We start from the raw sequence: 21,003 nt of genomic DNA on the forward strand, positions 1-21,003 counted from the left end.
AGAGGCAACGGTTGGCAGCTCCCCAAGGTTTAAGTTTAAAGTTTATTATTGGTGTCACAAGTAGGCTTACATTAACACTGCAATTAAGTTACTCTGAAAATTCTCTGGTTGCCACACTCTGGCGCCGGTTCAGAAACACAGAGGGAGAATTCAGCATGGCCAATTCACCTAACCAGCACTTCTTTTGGACTATGACAGGAAACCGAAACACCTGGAGGAAACCCATGTAGACAGCAGGGAGAAGGTGCAGACTCTGCAAAGACAGTGACCCAAGCTGGGAGTCAAACCTGAGTCCCTGGCACTGAGAGGCAACAGTGCCAACCATTGTGCCACCATGTTGCCCAAACCTTGTGGGCCAGGAGGAACAGTGCTCCCTCTGAGCCTCTCAAGGAAGCCTTCAGCCTCCCTAGCCCTAATCTCGAGACTCACATCCTCTTGTCTTCTTGATTGCAGGTCCCCCCTTCACAATTGCTGAATAGAACTTTCTCACTAGTGGTGACATCCCCACCTCTTCCTATTGCTAACCTCCCAACATCTCCACTCCCAACCTTCAACAGGACTTCCTCTTGATTTCTGACCTCTACCCACCTCCTGTTGTCAACCTCCTCCCTCACCTTTGGGATGGGCTATAAATGCTGACCTTGCCTACATCCCAAGAAACAATAAAAATATGAATGACAAATGAGAAGTCTAAACCCAAATTTCTCAAAATAATTGAGACATTGTCAAGTCTATTCAGATAGAAATTAGTTAAAAGAGAATTATGAAATTATATTTATAACAACATAGGACTTGTCGTCATCTTTCATTCTGAATGTGTTTTTCTCTTACGTCTGTGCACACATTTTAAATTATTTATAATTGAGAAGGTGGGAAATGTGATTACAATTCTCTCGGGGAGTCATTCTATAGTGTCTCACTAGATAACTATCAGGAACCCTACAGAATCATGAAGGTTAATAGCACGGAGCTGGCAATTAGTAAAGTTTATTTATTAGTCACAAGTAAGGCTTACATTAACACCGCAATGAAGTTACTGTGAAATTCCCCTAGTTGCCACATTCTGGCATCTGTTTGGGTCAAAGCACCTAACCAGCACGTCTTTCAGACTGCGAGAGGAAAGCAGAGCACCTGGAGGAAACCCTCGCAGACATGGTGAGAACATGCAACTCCACACAGCGACTTAAGCTGAGAATCAAGTGCAGGTCTCTGGCACTAAGGCAGCAGTGCTAACCATTGTGCCACTGTGCTGCCCAAAACTAGGTCTATGTTGCCCATATCTGTTGTTGCTAAGGCAACTTGTGGATGTTGGGTGTACTTGGGATAGAGAAACAGAAATGTGGAATTGCTGATTTAATTTTTGTTATAAGGAGCATTTGACCTTCCCTAAGGTGAATGAACTTTCCTGCATCAGGGAAGACAGAGCTGCTCCTGTTCTGACCTGAGAATGAATACTTCCCAGTGGCAGTGAAAGTATGGGAAAAAATAATTTAAGTTCATCACCCATGGAAGAAATTAGACAAATGCAGATCTAGTGGGAAGATAAATGTTTATGGATTTAGTTTGATAAAACGAAGTGAAAAACAAAAAAAAACAAAGTATTCTGCTTAGTGAAGAAATGTCTAATCACATTCACCGATATCACTATTATTCACAATGGGGTCTCACATGTTAGGTGTATTGCTACAATGGCCCCAGAATTAAAATTAATGTTCAGGAAATGCTACGGAATTCCCAATGGTTTTAATGGAGAGTATAGTTACAACAGTTTCAGTGTTGCAACTCACTTATAAGCAGAACTACATTGAAGGATTTTGCAAAACAACTTACATTTAATGTGTCTGCAACTTAATTCACATTTCACCTGGATTTGTGGTCAGTTGGGTGGGAGAACCAGCTGCAGAATAACACTTCAAGTATTTTCTGTTTATATTTATGAGGAAAGAACTTACTTGACAACATGCTTACTAATCTGTCACAGATACATGGCCTGCTTCCATGGCATTTTCTTCTTCCAGTCACAGCCCATCAGTGCCTAACAATTTCAGTGTCACTGCTGGCTCTTTGATTGGCCAGTAGCTCCTGGAGATGGGCAGCTAAACTACAACGGGCAACAGCCCCAACATGTCTAATTAGTTGTCTGAACCTGAAAAATGGAGTCAGAGGACACATAAATGGCTATGACATTGGTGTCCCTGGTTTTCCTGCCCATTATCGGAATCCCACCGCAACACCAAAATTCAATCTAAAGTCCCCTCTTCACACCGAGGACACTCTCCATGTTTTGCAAAATAGAATAGTAGAACAGGAGTAGTGGCTCAAAACCGAATATCGGCACTGTGGGTTATCAACATTGGCAGAACTGTATTCCACCATAATCTGTGACCTCATGGTCCAGTATATACCTCTCTCCTCCACCATCAAGCCAGATGAACAGGACCACATCAGATGTGCCGAAAGAGGTGCCAATCTGGTGGAGCTACCATGCAGAACTAAATGAGTACAACTGCAAAAGACAAAGTTGTAATGCCAACAGTGCTGAGGAGATTATCCATATTGGCTTTCTTCTGAGGTTTCCACAATCACAGACGTCAATCTTCAACTAAATTGATTCACGCCAGATGATATCAAGAAATGGCTAGCTAAAAAGATATGGACTCTGATAACATTTCAGCAATAGTGCTAAAACCAGCCATGGATCTAGCCTAGCTATTCCAGTACAGCAAGCAGACTAATATCTACTGACAAAGTGAAAGATTGCTCAGGTCTGTCCTGTCCACAAAAAGTAGGACAGATCCAATTTAGCTAATTAACACCCAGTCTAATTGCAATCATCAGCAAATAATGAACAGTAATGTCAACACTGCTATCAAAAAGCAATTACTCACCAATATTCTGCATCCCAATTAAAATGTGCATCTTTCTAAATTAAATTTATAATTCCAAAAAAATGTCTTCTTTTGTATATTAAAGTGTACAACTATTTTAGGATTTAAATGGGAACGCTTCTCTGATTTTAGAGCACAAATTGATTTTGATTTTTTTGTTGGGGAAGGGTCACAGAAAAGGTGACCAATCTCGCTCATGTCTTAAAATGTTTATGCCCAATCGATCTAATAATTAGCTCCAAATTTTTAGGGAGGGAGAAGATAATAGTTGGGAAAGGTTGGGTTCTGTTTCTAGGAAACATGCGACAGTTTGGGTGCTGAACGCATTCACCCGCATGTTTCGGAGTCTACAGCTTCTCTTGAGAGGCAGGAGCAGCCGATTCAAAGTTGTGTCCACAATGGTAATTGAAACAAACAAAATGTACAAAACTTCTCCATTTTCAATACTGTACTGTCTGATAATATTGTAAATCACGGCATGCTGATAGCTCCACATTTCTTGACTGCTTGGTTGCTGCTTTGTCAACTGTGCTTTTGCTTGAAAAAAAAATTCATTTTGGGTTCACTTGCCTCCAGATCTTACAGCCTTTGGTGCAAATATGGACAAAAGGAGTTGAATTCCAGAGGTAAGCTGAGAATGAACGCGCTTGACATCAAGGCAGCATTTGACTGCATGGGACCAAGCAGCCTTAGTAAAACTGAAGTCAATGGGGATCAGAGAAAGCTGTTCAAAAGCTGGAGTCATATCTAGTACAAAGGAAGATGCTGTGGCTGTTAAAGGCCAATCATCTCAGTCTTAGAACATAGTTGTTGAAATTCCTCAGGCCACAATCCTAGGTTCAAACATCTTCAGCTGCCAACACTGAACTTTCCTCCATCATGAAGTCAGAAATGGAGATATTCACTGATGATTGCACAATGTTCAGCACAGTTCAAATTTTAGATAGTGAAGCAGTCTGTGCTCACACACAGCAAGACATGGACAACATTCACCTTGGTCTGATAAGTGGCAAGTAACAATCACACCACACAAGTGTCAGGCAATGACCATCTTCGACAAGAGTTTAATTACTCGGACTGTGTAACAGCGTGCAACTCTAAAAACAGCACACAGTGAAATGTGAGGAATGTATATAGTTTGTTGAAAAACTGAATGTAATGTATGTAATATCTTGGAACTGAGCACTGTAAAATATTGAAGTTAAAGAAATTGGAAATATGATGGTTTTTGCACTGTTTATAATGATTGGAAATGTCATTTCAGTAATGGTTTGTTTTAGAATATTTATGAATAAAGTATATTTTTGAAATTAAAAGAAAGAATAGTTTAATTACCACTCTCTGACATTCAACAGAACTACCACTGTCAAACTCCCCACTATTAATATTCTGGGATTATTATTGACTAGGCATTTATCTGGAGCAGACATGTAAATAATGTGGCTACAAGCGTAGGTTAGAGGCTGAGAATTCAGGCAAGTGACTCATCTCCTGATTCCTTACAGCCTTTCTACCACCTATAAAGTACAGGTTAGAAATATAATGGGGAATACTCCCTGGATAAGAACCGCACCAACAACACTAGAAGCGCAACACCACTAAAGACAAAGCAGCCTGCTTGATCAGCACTTCATGTTATGTTCTTATGTTCAACCACCACCTTAAACACCTATTCCTTTCACCAGTCCCACAACTTGGCTACAATGTGTACCACCTACAAGATTCAATGCAGAAACATGCTAAGTATTCTTCCACAGCACTTCTCAAACTGCAAGCTTCACCAAAAGGACATGCGCAGCAGATGCATGGAAATACCATACCGCTAAGTTCCCCTCCAAGTCACACACAGTCATGACTCAGATGTATTTCAATGATTTTGTATTGTCGCTAGGTCAAAACCTTGCAACCACCTATCTAACAGAACTGTGGGCAGACTATCACTACTTGGACAGCTGCGGTTCCGAAAGATGACTCACCACCACTGTTGCAAAACATCTGATTTCGTAATTCACGATTTAGAAATATAACTTTTAGTTTGAGGGTTTAAATTTTTAAAAATGTAGATAAATGGAAACATTTTATTCAGAAGCCACTCAACATCTAAAGCAATTGCAAATCAACCAGACCTGGATTAGTTAAAACTCAATGGATTACCTGCAATTATTCAATAAGGTCAGAGTTGGAAGTGGGGCACTCAAACAATGGATAACCCATCTTTCAGCTTTTGGAAGGGACAAGGTGTCTACAATTATTTCAATAAATAATTTAAATTACTTATGCAATCTCCAGATCAGTGAAGTTAACAGCACCTTTAAACAGGGGGATTTCTTGGTGGAAGTAGATTGGAAGAAGGATTGTTATGTCCATCATTTATGGGATGTGGGTGTTGCTGGCTAGGCAGCATTTATTGCCTAACTGCCCTTGAGAAAGTGGTGGTGAGCTACTGCCATCTTGAAGTGCTACAATCCATGTCATATAGGTGCACTCACAATGCTGGGCTGGGGCTGGGGCTGGGGCTGGGGCTGGGGCTGGGGCTGGGGCTGGGGCTGGGGCTGGGGCTGGGGCTGGGGCTGGGGCTGGGGCTGGGGCTGGGGCTGGGGCTGGGGCTGGGGCTGGGGCTGGGGCTGGGGCTGGGGCTGGGGCTGGGGCTGGGGCTGGGGCTGGGGCTGGGGCTGGGGCTGGGGCTGGGGCTGGGTGGGGCTGGGTGGGGCTGGGGCTGGGTGGGGCTGGGGGTGGGGGTGGGGGTGGGGGTGGGGGTGGGGGTGGGGGGGTGTGGGGGTGGGGGTGGGGGGGGTGTGGGGGTGGGGGTGGGGGTGGTGGGGGTGGGGGGGGGGGTGGGGGTGGGGGGGGGGGGGTGGGGGTGGGGGGGGATGAGGGGGAGTGGAGTGAGGGGAGGGGAGTGGAGTGAGGGGAGGGGAGTGGAGTGAGGGGAGGGGAGTGGAGTGAGGGGAGGGGAGTGGAGTGGGGGAGGGGAGTGGAGTGGGGGAGGGGAGTGGAGTGGGGGGGGGGAGTGGAGTGGGGGGGGGGGAGTGGAGTGGGGGGGGGGGAGTGGAGTGGGGGGGGGGGGGAGTGGAGTGGGGGGGGGGGGAGAGTGGAGTGGGGGGGGGGGAGAGTGGAGTGGGGGGGGGGGGGAGTGGAGTGGGGGGGGGGGGAGTGGAGTGGGGGGGGGGGGAGTGGAGTGGGGGGGGGGGAGTGGAGTGGGGGGGGGGGGGGGAGTGGAGTGGGGGGGGGGGGGAGTGGAGTGGGGGGGGGGGGGAGTGGAGTGGGGGGGGGGGGGGGGGGAGTGGAGTGGGGGGGGGGGGGGGAGGCGGGGTGGGAGGTTCCAGGATTTTAATCCAGCGACAGTGAAGGAACAGTGACATATTTACAGGTCAGAATGATGAGTGGCTTGGGATAGCATGGGAAACTTCCAGGTGGTGATGTTACCATTTATCTGTGCCTTGCTCTTCTAGAAGATAGCAGTCATTTGTTTGGAAGGGTCTTTCTAAGAAGGCTGGATGAGTTCCTGCAATGCATCTTGTAGATGGTACACACTGCTGCTACTGTGCATTCATGGTGGAGGGAGCGAATGCTTGTGGAAGGGATGCCTATCAAGTGGATGCTTTGTCCTGAATGGTGTCAAACTTCTTGAGCGGTGTTGGAGTTGCACTCATTGAGGCAAGTGAAGAGTATTCCATCAAATTCCTAAATTGTGCCTCACAGACGCTGTATATGTTTTGGGGAGTCAGGAGGCAAGTTAGTTGCCACAGAGTGATGGTTAGATTATCTCTTGTTAGAGATGATCATCGTCTGGCACTTGTGTGGCGTGAATGTTGCTTGTCAGTTGTCGGCCTTATAATGGAAGGTCATTGATGAGGAGGCTGAAGATGGTTGGGTCCAGGACGCACACCTGAGAAACCATACAAAGGGCTATCAGAAACAAAAAGGGTTTCTGATATAGAACCACTAAGAAAAAGTGCAGTGAGAGTCCAAGGCATCCAAATTTATCATTCTTAAAGGAAACTTGAAGGGTTGCTTAGCCAAATGCCAATGGAAGAATCCTCATGAAATCTTGTATCTCAAAGAACAGCTGAAACACTAAGGTAAAAGCGAAGTGAATTCTGGATAGCTGTGGTGTACCTTGGTTTGGTCTCAGGAGAAGTGAGTGAATTCTCAAGATTCTTGCAAATATAAGGGAATTTGTGGATAGAAGTAAAAAGTAGAATAGGGTAAACCCTAAATTTATAGACTATAGTATTAATTTAGTATTGTTTACTTTATTCAATTTCTTTATAATTTTTAAAATTAAAATGTGGAATTTTGTGGCATAGTTCTCTCAAGCAATAGGGAGTTTGAATTTCTCTTTGAACTCTAACAGTCTTTATGGAGATCATAACATTGCTTCCTTAAGGGAAATTATAGATAAACTATAAATATTGATGTTACCAGCAATACTCACATCCCATGAATTAATAAATTTAAATATAGTCCAACCTTTTTCTTTCACCATTAAATGGCATTATCATTGTAGAATCCATCACTGTTGACATCCTGGTCGTTGTCATTGACCAGAAACTTAAATGGACCAGTTACATAAATACCATACCTAGTGGAGCAACTCAGAAAATGGGTAATTGTGTGTGAGTGGCTCATCTTCTGACTAAAGACAAAAGTGATGGAAACATCAGCATTATAAAGAAAATCACTGTTCAATAAATGATTCTTAATCCATTATTATTACAAACACCCAAACATCATGCTACCTTGGCTCACTCCCAAATTATGTCCGTAATATGACCACTGGAATGTGCAGAAAGATTAACAATAATTCACTTATTAAGTTTGAAGCACAGCTGAGTTTACATATATAGATATGAGTCTCTTTTGAGACCCTACATATATGGAAAATACAGCTAATTATAAATATTAATTGGAGGAAAATAGTTAATAATCATGAAAATTCAATTATATTTAGAAAAGTTAGCTGGGTTCCCAAAATAAAACATTTACATATCAACAGATTATTTTGGAGTGTATAATGTTCACACTATATGAAACTGTTTCAGAACAAGAATCAGAGTGACCTCTCCCAACCACACCTTCCCCATTTTCCACCATGGACTCTGGAGTTCTAAACTGCCATGTCAAAGGTGTGCTCTGTGTTGGGAGGAAACAACATCCAAGGATCTCAGAGTTGATCACTATCCAACAGCATCTTTTCAGAAAATGAGCAGGTGTGGGTGTTGAGGCAGGCCCAGTTGGTTGCCAGCTTTCACTGTCATAATATGTCGAGTGATGGCAATCATGTCCATGGAACGATATGCTTGGCAAACTATGAGACACGTAGCGAGGAGATAGCATGTTCTTTCTGGATCCAGTGTGCAAGTAACGTATGTTAGACATCAATTTAATTGGTAAAGTTACATTTGGTATTTGATACTTTATTTTGAGCATCTTAAGTAAATTGGCCCTCTTTCAGTGGTGAGTTGAAAGGTTCTGGTTCTGATCAGGTAATACCATTGGGCTGAAAGATGTGCTGGTTCGTCACATTGGCCATGCTAAATTCTCCCTCAGTGTACCCAACCAGGCACCAGAGTGTGGTGACTAAGGGATTTTCACATGAACTTCATTGCAGTGTTAATGTAAGCCGACTTGTGACACTAATAAATAAACTTCAAATAAAAACTAATATAGGGTCATCAGCCTGTTGCTCACTGTTCGTAGCAAGCATCAATCTGCCTGACATTGTTTGTTCCCACAGTAGTTTTTATGACACAACCTCCTCCCACAATCGTGTTTGTTCCTCCGGCTGCTGCTTTACCTCCACCAGCGGATAGGCAATCTCGTTGTACAGTTGCTCGGTGGTGCTCTCTATGTAGTAGACGCCGTCGAAAGTGAACTGTTTGGGCGGCTCTCCGAGCACCCCAGGTTTCTGGATGAAGCACTGGCCTCGGGCAGGGTCCATGGACACCACCACCTTACAGTTCAGGTCCTTCTCGCGGCTGTTGCTGGGTCTGCAGCGGACCACCACCCTCACCGTCTCCAAGGCCATCCCCGCGCCCGGTGCACACTTTAACTGTTTATTTCCACAACCCCCACCCCCGCCCTCCCCCTCACCCTGGTTAACGGCCCTCCCCTTACAAACTCCCCATCCCGGCGACTTTCCACCATTTGCCGGGAGCGGAATCCCGCAAGCCCAAGCGTCGGTTGCCCCGGCAACAGCCCGGGTCGCCTGGCGACCCCAGCTTCCGGCGGGCTGCGGGACGTTTCCGGTTGGCAACCGTTACCACGGTTACGGAGCAGCAGCCAGAGTCCAGTGATCCACCGCCTGCATTAGATAACCAGCGAGTTTCGCTTTTTTTTAAAAGTCTGTATTTACAGATCAGAACAAAATGTGAGTAAACGTTATAACTAGAATCAGGAACAAATGCTGCAGACCTGAAACTAGAAGCAGGAGTAGGCCATTCAGCCCTTTGAACCTGTTCCATCATTCATTTTGATCATGGCTGATCATCCAATTCAGTATCCTGATCTCCTCCCCCAGTCCCCTCATATCCTTTGATCCCTTTAGCCCCAAGATCTATATCTAATTTCTTCTTGAAATCAGACAACCTTCTGGCCTCCACTACTTCTTGTGGTAGTGAATTCCACACATTCACCAAAAAAAGTTTATTTATTTATTAGTCACAAGTAAGGCTTACGTTAACACTGCAATGAAGTTACTGTGGAATTCCCCTCATCGCCACACTCCGGCGCCTGTTCGGGTCAATGCACCTAACCACTCTGATTTGATTTGATTTATTTTTATCACATGTATTTGTATACGGTGAAAAATGTTGTTTCTTGCACACTATACAGACAAAGCGTATTGTTCAGAGAGAAGGAAACGAGAGAGTGCAGAATGTAGTGTTGCAGCCGTAGCTAGGGTATAGAGAAAGATGAACTTAAAGTGAGGTGGGCCCATTCAAAAGTCTGATGGCAGCAGCAAAGAAGTTGTTCTTGAGGTGGTTGGTACATGACCTCAACTTTTGTATCTTTCCTGATGGAAGAAGATGGAAGAGAGAATGTCCGTGATGCGTGGGGTCCTGAATTATGCCGGCTGCTTTGCCGAGGCACTGGAAAGTGTGGGCAGAATCAATGGATGGGAGGCTGGTTTGCGTGATGGATTAGGCTACATTCATGACCTTTTGTAGTTTCTTGCGGTCTTGGGCAGAGCAGGAGCCATACCAAGCTGTGACACAACCAGAAAGAATGCTTTCTATGGTGCATCTGTAAAAGATGGTGAGAGTTGAAGCTGACATGCCAAATTTCCTTAGTCTTCTGAGAAAGTAGAGGCGTTGGTCGGCTTTCTTAACTATAGTGTTGGCATGGGGTGGGGGGATCAGGATAGGTTGTTGGTGATCTGGATACCTAAAATGTTAAAGCTTTCGACCATTTCTACTTCATCTCCATTGATGTAGATGGGGGTATATTCTCCCTCGCTTCCTGAAGTCGATGACAGTGTCCTTCATTTTGTGGACATTGAGGGACGGATTATTGTTGTTGCACCAGTTCATCAGGTTCTCTATCTCATTCCCGTACTCTGTCTCATCATTGTTTGAGATTCGACCCAGTACAATGGTGTCATTACAAAACTTGAAAATCGAGTTGGAGAGGAGTTTGGCCACACAGTTATAGGTATGTATAAGGAGTACTGTAGGGGGGGCTGAGAACATAGCCTTGTGGGGCACCCATGTTAAGGATGATCGTGGAGGAGGTGTTGTTGCCTATCCTTACTGATCGTGGCCTGTGAGTTGGGAAGTTCAAGATCCAGTCGTAGATAGACTCTCTGCGCTTCATTCTCTGGGTGAAGAAAGGTGATCTAGTGTCAACACAGGGCAAATCCTCATTGTGAGACCTTTGGTCAGCAAAGGCTGTAGATACTATCAGGTAACATTTTGTAAAGTTTATTTTTAACAAATTGGCTTACGTTAACACTGCAATGAAGTCACTGTGAAAATTCTCCAGCTGTCACACTCCGACACTTGTTCAGGTACACTGAGGGAGAATTTACATGGCCAATGCACCTAGATTGTGGGAGGAGACCACAGCATCTGGAGGCAACCTATGCAGGCACAAGGAGAATGTGCAGACTCCGCACAGACAATGAGCCAAGTCGGGAATCGAACCAAGGTTCCTGGCGCTGTAAGGCAGCAGTACTAACCACTATGCCACCCTAGAAGCAAAAACAGGTGCTAACAGAATTCATAAGGGTCAATAAATCATTTCTGTTTGTAACGTAATCCAAACGTGCAGGCTAATGCTCTGAGAGTATGAGTTCAAATCCCACCACAGCCGATGGTGAAATTTAAAGAAAGTTAATAAATCTGGAATTTAAAAGCTAGTCTTGGTAATAGTCAATAATAGACCATTGTCAATTGTTGTTGTCCTTATCAAGGCGGCATTTAAATATGGCATCAAGGAACCCCAGCAAAATTGGAGTCAATGGAAATCGGGGGAACCTCTCTCTGCTAGTTGGAGCACAAAGGTTGTTGTTGTTGTTGTTGTTGTTGTTGGAGGTCATTCATCTCTGTCCCAAGATATCACTGTACGAGTTTCTCAGGGTAGTATCTACACCTGAACACCTTAAGCTAATTCATTACTGACCTTCCATCCATCATAAGGTGGAAATCCTGGAACTCCCTCCCAAACAGCATTGTGGGTGTACCTACATCACCTGGACAGCAGTGGTTCAAGCTCACCACCACATTCTTAAGGGGCAGTTAGGGATGGGCAATAAATGCTAGCCTTACAGGTGACAACCACATCCCCTGAAAGACAAGAAAAATCAAAGAGGTTCAGGATGTACCCTTCCTGCTCTTCTTCCTCCTCTGAAAGTGACCTCTGGATTCCTGCAGGCAAAGTCTGCACTCCTATAATGGTTATATTATGTAACATGCAGCAGAACACCTGGACACCTACTTAAATGCGTAGTGGAGGGCTCCCCAAAGCCCATAATCAAACCCTGGTTCAGGTACTGGAAGCGCTCTAGCACAACCATTATCTGCTCCATGATGTCCCTGGTGGTTTCATGGTTCTTGTACATGTACTATCCATGTGGTGTTGGGAGGTGGAAGGGGTGGGTCATCAGCCAGGAGAATGTGATAGCCTTTGTCCCTCAAGCCATTGTCTGCCTCCGTATGGAAGCCCCAAAATGGTGGAATGCCTGCATCCGGGCTGCTGCCAGTGTAATGGACATCACCAACATGATGAATGGTGGTCACACATTGAGGGAATGGTAGCTCTTGCAGAGCCACAGAAACCCTACAATGCAGAAGGCGGCCATTCAGCCCATTAAGCCTCACCAACTTTCCAAAAGAATATTCTACTCAGCCCACACCCACTCTATTCCTGTAACCCTGCGCATTTACCATTACTAATCCATCTAACCTACACATCTTTGGACACTAAGAGGCCATTGAGCATGGCTAATCTACAGTCCACATCTTTGGACTGTGGGAGGAAGTCGGAGCATCCAGAGGAAACCCATGCAGACACAAGGAGAACATACAAACTCCACAAGGGCAGTCACCTAAAGCTGGAATTAAACCCGGAGCTGTGAGACAGCAGTGCTAACCACCACTATGCAGCCCTGAGCCAGCTGAGTGAAGTCCATAGACCCCCTGCACGGTTGGTAAATTCATTATGCTGGCAACCCTCTCATTCCTGCTTCTGTTTGCTGAGGGAGAGAATTATGTCCTCGGTCTTCCTGGCGAATGTGGATTCTCACTTTTTTTATTCATTCAAGGGATGTGGGCATCTCTGGCTGAGCCAGCACTTATTGCCCATCTCTAAGTGCTCTTGAACTGACTGGTTTGCTAGCCCATGTCAGAGGGCATGTAAGGGTAAATCACATTTACTCTTAGGCCTGGAGTCAGATGTAGGCTAGACCAAGTAAGTAAAGAATGGCAGCTTTCCTTCCTTAAAAGACATTAGTTAACCAGATAGGTTTTTATGACAATGGTTTCATCATTAGACTTTTAATTCCAGATTTTTATTGAATTCAAAGTTCACCATGGTGGAATTTGAATCTGGGTCCCCAAAGCATTACCCCGGGTCTCTGGATTTCTAGTCTACTGACAATACCATTGTGCCAGTGCCTTCCTTGTTATTTCCCAGATACTTATGGACGATGTCCTGCCAGAAGTTAAGATGTTAACATTACCAACTGGAATGATGTAAAGGCATAAAAGTTCAATCTGACAGTGACCCATTCGGCCACTGGCAGCATCAGCTTCGCCTCAACCTCTCTCTGGCGCAAGGCTCCAGATTGGGTTGAAGGAAGTAGCCGAGTTCTGTGGCCACTCACTTGTTGAATCCGAGTTGCCTTAAATAGGTGAAATGCTCTTGGAAGAACCCTAGGTGGGTAGGGTCTTACGTAGAGAGCTCTTTTCCTATCCATCTTCTCCGTAGCCTTTGAAGGTCACATTGCTGATCCACAACCGTACAACCATAGCCTCCATACTTCGATCAACAAATCCTGCTCCCTCCCTGATTTTAATCAGTAGTTTTTCAAACCACCTCAAAAAGAAACAAAGTGTATTTCCACTAAATTGTATAAGCAGACAGCAAGAGTACCTCACCTGCAAGTTGGTGGCCTTTTAAGTAGCCATGATGTGGAGATGCTGGCGTTGGACTGGGGTAAACACAGTAAGAAGTCTCACAATACCAGGTTAAAGTCCAACAAGTTTATTTGATAGTAAACCCACTAGCTTTCGGGGTTTGCCCCTTCGTCAGGTGAGTGGAGAGTTGTGGTCACACACACAGCATAAAAAGACACTCGCAATTTACAGAATACTGATTAGAATGCGAATCTTTACAGCTAATCAATTCTTAAAAGGTGTGGACAATGTGAGTGGAGACAGCATTAAGCCAAGTTTTGCACACATGAGGATAGCCTCAACCGGGATCTTGGGTTCATGTCACATTATCTGTAACCCCCATGACTTGCCTGGGCTTGCAACATCTCACTTACTGTCCTGTCTGGAGACAATACACATCTCTTTAACCTATGCTTAATGCTATTTCCACTCACATTGTCTGCACCTTTTAAGAATTGATTAGCTGTAAAGATTTGCATTCTAATCAGTATTCTGTAAACTGTGTGTGCCTTTATATGCTCTGTGTGTGACCAGAACTCTCCACTCACTTGACAAAGGGGCAAACCCCGAAAGCTAGTGGGTTTATTATCAAATAAACTTGTTGGACTTTAACCTGGTGATGTGAGATTTTTTACTATTTAAAGTAGCACCAGTAGTGGTTTATCACATTGCTGAATCCACATTAGTGATTAGCACTGTCATTCAGTCACAGGTGCAGACCAAATTTCTGAGAGGAGCATCATTTCAACTGGAGGAGGCCTTGTAGTCACACCCCCACTATGTGGATATTGGCAACCACACAGACATTGGGGTGCCTCCATCTTCCCACCACATAAGGTGACCCCCCTCCAACAGGACTCCTTAGAGGGGCCACCCTGGCACTGGTACCAAAGGTGGCACTGCCCAAGAATGCCCCATTGTCCCTGGGGGCTTTACTTACCTTTATGCCCTGAAGGGTTCTCCTCGACTCTAAGTTTTTAAAAAGCTTAACCTGTAAATCTTGCTGACATGATGTCACATCAGTGAGATATGAACATTCAGTGAGGCGGAACACACTGCAGGGAAGCCTTATAATATTTAAATGTATTAAAAATTAACAAAATGAGATTCCCACCCTTTTTGGATGGGAACCTCTTTATGCTGTAGGTGAGGGGCATGGAAAAATCGGGAAACAAGATTTTGCCAGCAAGAATTTAATTCCCTGACATTCCTGAGGCTTTGTCCATCCATCACCATTTACCCTGATGGCTAACACAGGATCAAAATCGCTCCCATCATTTGTATTCTATTACTGTGTGAATTTTAGGGCTCTAATTATTAAATTTACTTGGGCATTTTCCAAAAATATAAATTCAGATACAAGTATTTTACCAATTTGTAAATAAAACAGGATCTTCGGATCTCCCTTGTGTCACTATCTGAATGAGTGTTCTATCTTATGTCAACATCCCATACAAATCAGGTGTCTCATTTTTGATTTAAAGCTAAAATCTACACAAAATTTTAAGTTATACCCCAAAGCAAATGCTACTCATTATCCTTTGACAGACCTAGAATGGCACTGCTGACATTACAGCACCACCGAGTGGAGGAACAGGCATTCAACTCTTCCCTTTGAGTTCACAGTCTACGCTGAACAATTGTGAGAGGCCCTGTGAATAAGCCAGGCAACTCCCATTGACGGATTGGGGATTGCGAGGTGTGAACAAAGGAAACCAATGCCTGACAAGCTACCATCAAGCACCAAGTTCATTAGAAAAACTCGGGAGCTGGTCATATTCCCATTGTCTCAATTGAAGGTGGTTTGCTTAGGCAAGACCAAAGTGGATTTGACGCATGCATCTATTTCAATACTCTCTTCACTCACTTTTACACAAGGTGTCAGGTAATAATAGTCACTGATCACATGCTCTTTATTTTGGAATTTCTGCAATGAAAAAAATATATAGTTATAACACAAGGATGCACATTCAAAGTCAAAAAGCACAATATAGCGATTTAGATATTCTAGTCAGGCTTTTGTTTTCTGAGATCATTAGACAACAAAATATGGTGAGAATGATTTAGTTCACGAGAGCTTGAATCTTTAAGACCACATTTTTTAAAATGACAACTGGAATGATTTTATACCCATTCTGTGTGCAACACTTGTATTTAGATTAGAAAGTATATATAATCCAAATGTATAGAACATAAACAAAATGTTTGGTATCACTTATAATAAAAATGACCTTACATTACCATCATGATTTTAATGGAACAAATGCAAACTTGTTAAATTACTTAGTGCCTTGCATCAGCTTTACCTCGTTTGAGATTTCCACTGTAATACTATGTAATTTCAAGATAATCATATTAAACAAAACGAGGACATTTCTAATACAATAATTCATTAGATTTTGTTCACACAGACAGAAGCAAAAAAGATAATGGTGCCATAATCAGCCTCAAGCTACAAAACAGTACCTCTACCTGCAAGGTAGGGATCAGAGGTTTTTCAAATTCCACTCTGTATACAATCTTTGTTAAGGACACCTCTGGTTCTTGGTATAAGCATCCTTGCTTCTTAAAGCTGGTCAGCTAATAATAAACTTAAAGTCTCTTTGGACTGTTTGTTCAACGATTTGAAGCTGTCTCCACATTGGTCAACAGTTATGATTTTTATTTAGACGTAAGTGAGACTTAATGTAGCACAATATTTTAGTTTACAAAGTATAATTTAAAAATATATAACCCGTGTTTGGTCTTTGGGTAGAAGTTTTGACATGTCCCCAATATTTACATATACCCATCTATAACTGGTATCCATCCTGGTCTTTCTACCTTGAGAATATTCGGACCCACTCCAAAAACAGACTTGCGGAGTAATCTATTGATTCATAGGCACAGCAGTACAGACCTTGGGTCTCCCTTATCTGTTTTTTAGCCTAAGCGCAGCCTTTTTCTTTTCATTTTTGATGATGCAACCCAGGACCTTGAGGACAGGCGTTCTAACTGTAATGAAACATAGTTTATAAATTCCTTTTCCTTAGTACCAACAGATGAGAATTAAATCCAAAATCATAAACTTTAGACCAGCAACCTTATTATTAAACTAGTCTAGCAAAGCTAATGTTGAAAAGCAGTAAATAAATATATTTGATTATATTTCAGCAATTTGAATTTTGAACTGTCTCACAGACACAGAAAGAGGTAAGACTGTAGACAATTCTAAGTCTCATCCTGTTCTTTTCCCCTCTCTTTTAGCAATAATAACCAATTAGTGCAATAACAAGATTACCTATAGCAGTGCATCTGCCTGAAGTCAGCGGACAGTTTGAAGTATATTTGTGCAGAAAATAGCTTTAGAAAAAAGTCTAGGGTCATTTAACTCTTGCATTTCCTAATTCTCTCAAAACACCTCTCCTAAGCCCATATCCTTACTTGGGTTCTATTTTTCATTTAGCTATTATTCTTGCAAGGCTTATGCGGATTGTTGGCATGTTTTAATATTTTTGACAATTTTTCCACAGAAAAGATCTGAAAGCAAGTTATTTTTAATACTGTTTTTAAAAACGTGCATTATCATGAATTATTTGAAAAGGCACTTGATGGAAGGTTAATACATGCCAAATGGAGACTAAACAAGCAACGTGTTAGCCTGTCTGGCTAACGAAAGGACACCTAAAAGCTCCGATCTCTTCTTTCATCTGCCTTTTCACAAAGAGCCAAGTACACATAAGGATGGACTTTCTTTAGATAGAAAGGCAGTCAGATTTGTTAACTGAGGCAATTAAGTTAAAAATACTGGTGAATGTAAACTCTTACATTCATTAAAAACTTCTCACTGATGGGGAAGCGTGTTTCTATTTTGCAACATTATACAAAGATAGATCATACTAATTGAACAATTCCAATCTGATCATAATTGTTAGTCTGTATGTTCATTTATTGTGAAATAAAGCAGCTTAATGATTTGTATCAAGCTTCAACTCACCAAATATTAGCTCGGTCTGCTTTTGAAGAGATTGAAGAAATCTGCATGCGGAAGACACAAATTATCTTGTTTGTGTCACAAGATAATGCTATTATTACAACTTCCGAGTCATGCTATTGTACAATGCAAGTCAACTCCCACAACAATTAGACTCCCAGATCTCTACAGTAGTATTTGATGCCACTGAACCTGTGGAGGTACCTGTGGCAGACTGAAGTTTGTTGCATTCAATTTTCCTAAATCACACTGCAAATCATACCTTGCAGCTAGTCTCTTTGTTATGACCTGCAAGAAGCAGTCTTTGCAAATCCCACTTCACTAATCTGAAGCAATCTGCCTGTCCTCAGGTTTGGGTTGAACTGAGTCCAAGCTATAGCATTCTGTAGAATCTTGTTCTTCATAGCAGTGATTTACCCTTGAAACACTTAGGCAACAAAAGAGACCATCTTCACTTCCCGTGTAATGATCAATTAAGGCTTTTATGCTGGGAAACATTAGTGTGTTCAGTTGCTGGAAGAGAACAAATGCACAATATAATGTTAAAAACTACCATTTAAAAATAGCATTTGATAATTATAGAAGTTTTTGCAATCATACCTGCAGATAATATTTGCCTTCGTCATTTTTGCAAATCAGATAGTTTATCACACCAAAGGGGGTCCGCATCATCAGTGTCCAGCACTGCAGAGGGCCAGGATTCACCCACAGTAAAAAAGCTCCCATAACATCATGTTTTAAGAGTGTTGTGGCGTAATCCCTTTACAAAAAAGAATAAAGAATGCACTCAGTTGAAAAGGTTTGCAGAATATCAGATGCTTGTAAATAGGAAAAATATTAACATGCAACGTGATCCTAGGATTGCCAAAAGTTATCCTTTTGAAGCCGTCAATATTAGTTGCCAAAAGAATTAGACTGGAGGTGGGTACACAGTGAGTGCCACAGGAGTCAGCATTCGACCCATTACTTTTCTTGATATAAACTAACGGCCTAGATTTGGGTGTGGAGGGCATAATTTCAAAATCTGTAAATTACACAGAACTTACAAGAATTGTGAAATACGAAGAGGATAGTGAGAGACCTCAGCAGGGAAGAATGGTGGGAAGAATCAGAGGAAAATAAACTAAAGGGTACAATTCTAAAGCGCTGTAGGGACAGAGAATCCTGGAGAATCGTGTGAACAAAACTTGTACATTGATAGATTTAGATTAGGTTGAGAAAGTAGTTTGAAAGGCTTATGGGTTTCAAAAACAGAGGCAAAGAGGACAGAAGCAAGCAGGTTATGGTGAACCTTTATAAAACATTGATTTGCCGTCAGCTGGATTATTCTGAGCCTACTGGTTACCACATTACGGGAAGGAAATGAAGGCTTTTGGGGTTGGGGGTGGGGGAGGGGTGGTGTTCAGAAAAGATTTACAAGAATGGTTCCAGGGATGAGGAGCTTTATCATGTATATAGACTGGAGACATTGGGGGCAATTTTATGCCTCCGTTAGCCATCACAGAGAGCAGCGACGTAAATGCAAAATACTGTGAGTCAGGAACTGTGATATTCACCAATGAGGTTGTGTTTCCTGATTTTCCCTGCCCCCTTGCTGGTGACATAATGGCAGAGCCAGTCTCACCTGGGGGAAGTGCCAGGTTTGGGCCCTCTAAGGAGTCCAACTGGTGATGGTGGGGGACAGGGTGCAGCAGTGGGCAGTGATAACAGCACCTGGCATTGAGGGGCGAGTGCCGACAATGGTGCCATTGTGATAATTGGCTGTGTGCAGGGGTGGGAGCCGCTGATATGTTCTTGCTTCAGGGGGAGGGTGGGGGTGGTGGCTCTTTCAGGCTCCATGTAAACCACACCTCCAGGTTTCTAATTGTCTGAATGTCATGAAATTTAGTGTGAAAACTCAGCTGCGCGTCTGGAGAGACACACGCCAGTTTTCAGTCAGAGACCAACACTCTGACAAATCATGGGAAAATTCCACCGATTGGGCTTGTTATCCTTAGAGAAGAGAAAGTTGAGAGGAGATTTGACAGGGGTATTCAAAATCAGGAGGGGTGCAGACAAATTAGATAGAGACAAAACTGTTTCCATTGATGGATGGGTCAAATTTAAGGTAAATGGCAAAAGAATGGCTAGTAACATGAGGAAAGAAAACTTTTCACAGTGAGTGTTTAGGATCTGGAATACACTTCCTGACAGCGTTGTTGGAAGACAATTCAATCATGGTTTACAAAAGGGAATTGGATAAGCACCTGAAAACATTTGTCGGGCTATGGGAAAGAATGGGGAAGTGGAACTAACTGAATTGCTCTTGCAAGCCAGTGTGGACGTGAAGGGCTGAAGTTCCTTTTTCTGTGCTGAGCCATTTTACATTTCTGTGGTCTCAATGAATCTTAAAAAATAAATTAATTGCTTGCTACGTCTTAATTGCTGCCAAGCAGCCTCTTTGCCACTGAAGTTGAACAATTGTCTAGATCAGTAGTTCCCAACCTGTGGTCAGGGTACTGCAGGTGGTCTGTGAAATAAAAAACATAATTACACTACCTCATATGTATCATAATCAATGTTACATTATTATTCAAAATTGGATTGATTGGTCAAAATGAGTTAGCACAGATAAGACCCGTGTGATGTTAGACCAACACAATGTGGTTGTTACACATGGAAGTGCAGTGGCTCCATTAGCAATATCCATTCGCTGCAACATTCATAAGGAGGCTTTAACTGTAAAGAAAATGCCTGCTGATCTCATGATCATTTTGGAGGAAACGGTTAAAACAGCTAATTTTATCAAGGCCTGTCCACTGAATTCACAAATATTTGCAGCTTTATGCGATAAGAATAGCAGTGATCACCATCCAACTACCTCTGCACACTGAGGACCACTGACTGTCCTGAGGAAAGGTACTCACACGTCTTTCAAGTTGCGTGATGAAATGAGAATTTTTTTTGACTCAAACTTTGAACTCTCACAACACTTCTGTGATTTTCAGTGGCTTTCCAAATTGCCATGTATGGTAGATATTTTCGATCACTTAAATGAAGTCAATCTGAGTCTTCAGGGAAAATCAGTGCAAGACAAAACAGAAGCAGTGATCAAGAAAATAGAGACATAGGCCAAACAACTCGAGCAGTCAAATTACGACTTTGCGTATTTGCGAATTTCAGATTTTTTGGCCATGGCAAATATGCAGCTTCCAAACAGTGTGAAATATGACATCAGAGAGCACCTGCAAAGTTTGAAAGCACAGCTATGCAAGTACTTCCCTATTCCCGACACAAAGTTCAACTGGATACAAAATCCCTTTGCAAGCCTCGATGATGACATCCTTGTAAGCCTGACCTCAAGACAGCAAGACAGATTTCTGGAATTGTCCTGTGGCAGTGCTTGAATACTGGAATTTTCTCCAAACTACCTGACTGACCTTTGGTTTAATGTTGCTTCAAAATATCCAAAACGGTCTGAAAAGGCAATAACGTTACTGATGCCTTTTCCTACAACCTACCTTTGTGAAAATGGATTTTTAGG

The 21,003-nt window shown here is 42.9% G+C and overlaps 2 protein-coding genes across 4 annotated transcripts in view; both read right to left on the reverse strand.

Annotated features, from left to right (window-relative positions):
• kif17 (kinesin family member 17) overlaps positions 1 to 8,930 on the reverse strand; it is a 73,633-nt gene extending 64,703 nt beyond the window's left edge. For all 3 annotated transcript variants that reach the window (XM_080215278.1, XM_080215281.1, XM_080215277.1), the window contains exon 1: positions 8,689 to 8,930. In XM_080215278.1, the coding sequence (XP_080071404.1) occupies positions 8,689 to 8,919 (231 nt within the window). In that variant the 5' untranslated portion in view covers positions 8,920 to 8,930. The remainder of the gene's footprint in view (positions 1 to 8,688) is intronic.
• Positions 8,931 to 15,341: 6,411 nt separating this feature from the next.
• The window catches only part of sh2d5 (SH2 domain containing 5), a 65,678-nt gene continuing 60,016 nt past the window's right edge, over positions 15,342 to 21,003 (reverse strand). The window contains exons 8-9 of the mRNA XM_080215048.1: positions 18,081 to 18,240; positions 15,342 to 17,993 (exon numbers count right to left, since the gene is read on the reverse strand). Coding sequence (XP_080071174.1) covers positions 17,802 to 17,993; positions 18,081 to 18,240 — 352 coding nt within the window. The 3' untranslated portion in view covers positions 15,342 to 17,801. The remainder of the gene's footprint in view (positions 17,994 to 18,080; positions 18,241 to 21,003) is intronic.

This window comes from Carcharhinus amblyrhynchos, chromosome 30 (genome assembly GCF_965287045.1).
Source record: "Carcharhinus amblyrhynchos chromosome 30, sCarAmb.v2.hapA, whole genome shotgun sequence".
NCBI lineage: Eukaryota > Metazoa > Chordata > Chondrichthyes > Carcharhiniformes > Carcharhinidae > Carcharhinus > Carcharhinus amblyrhynchos.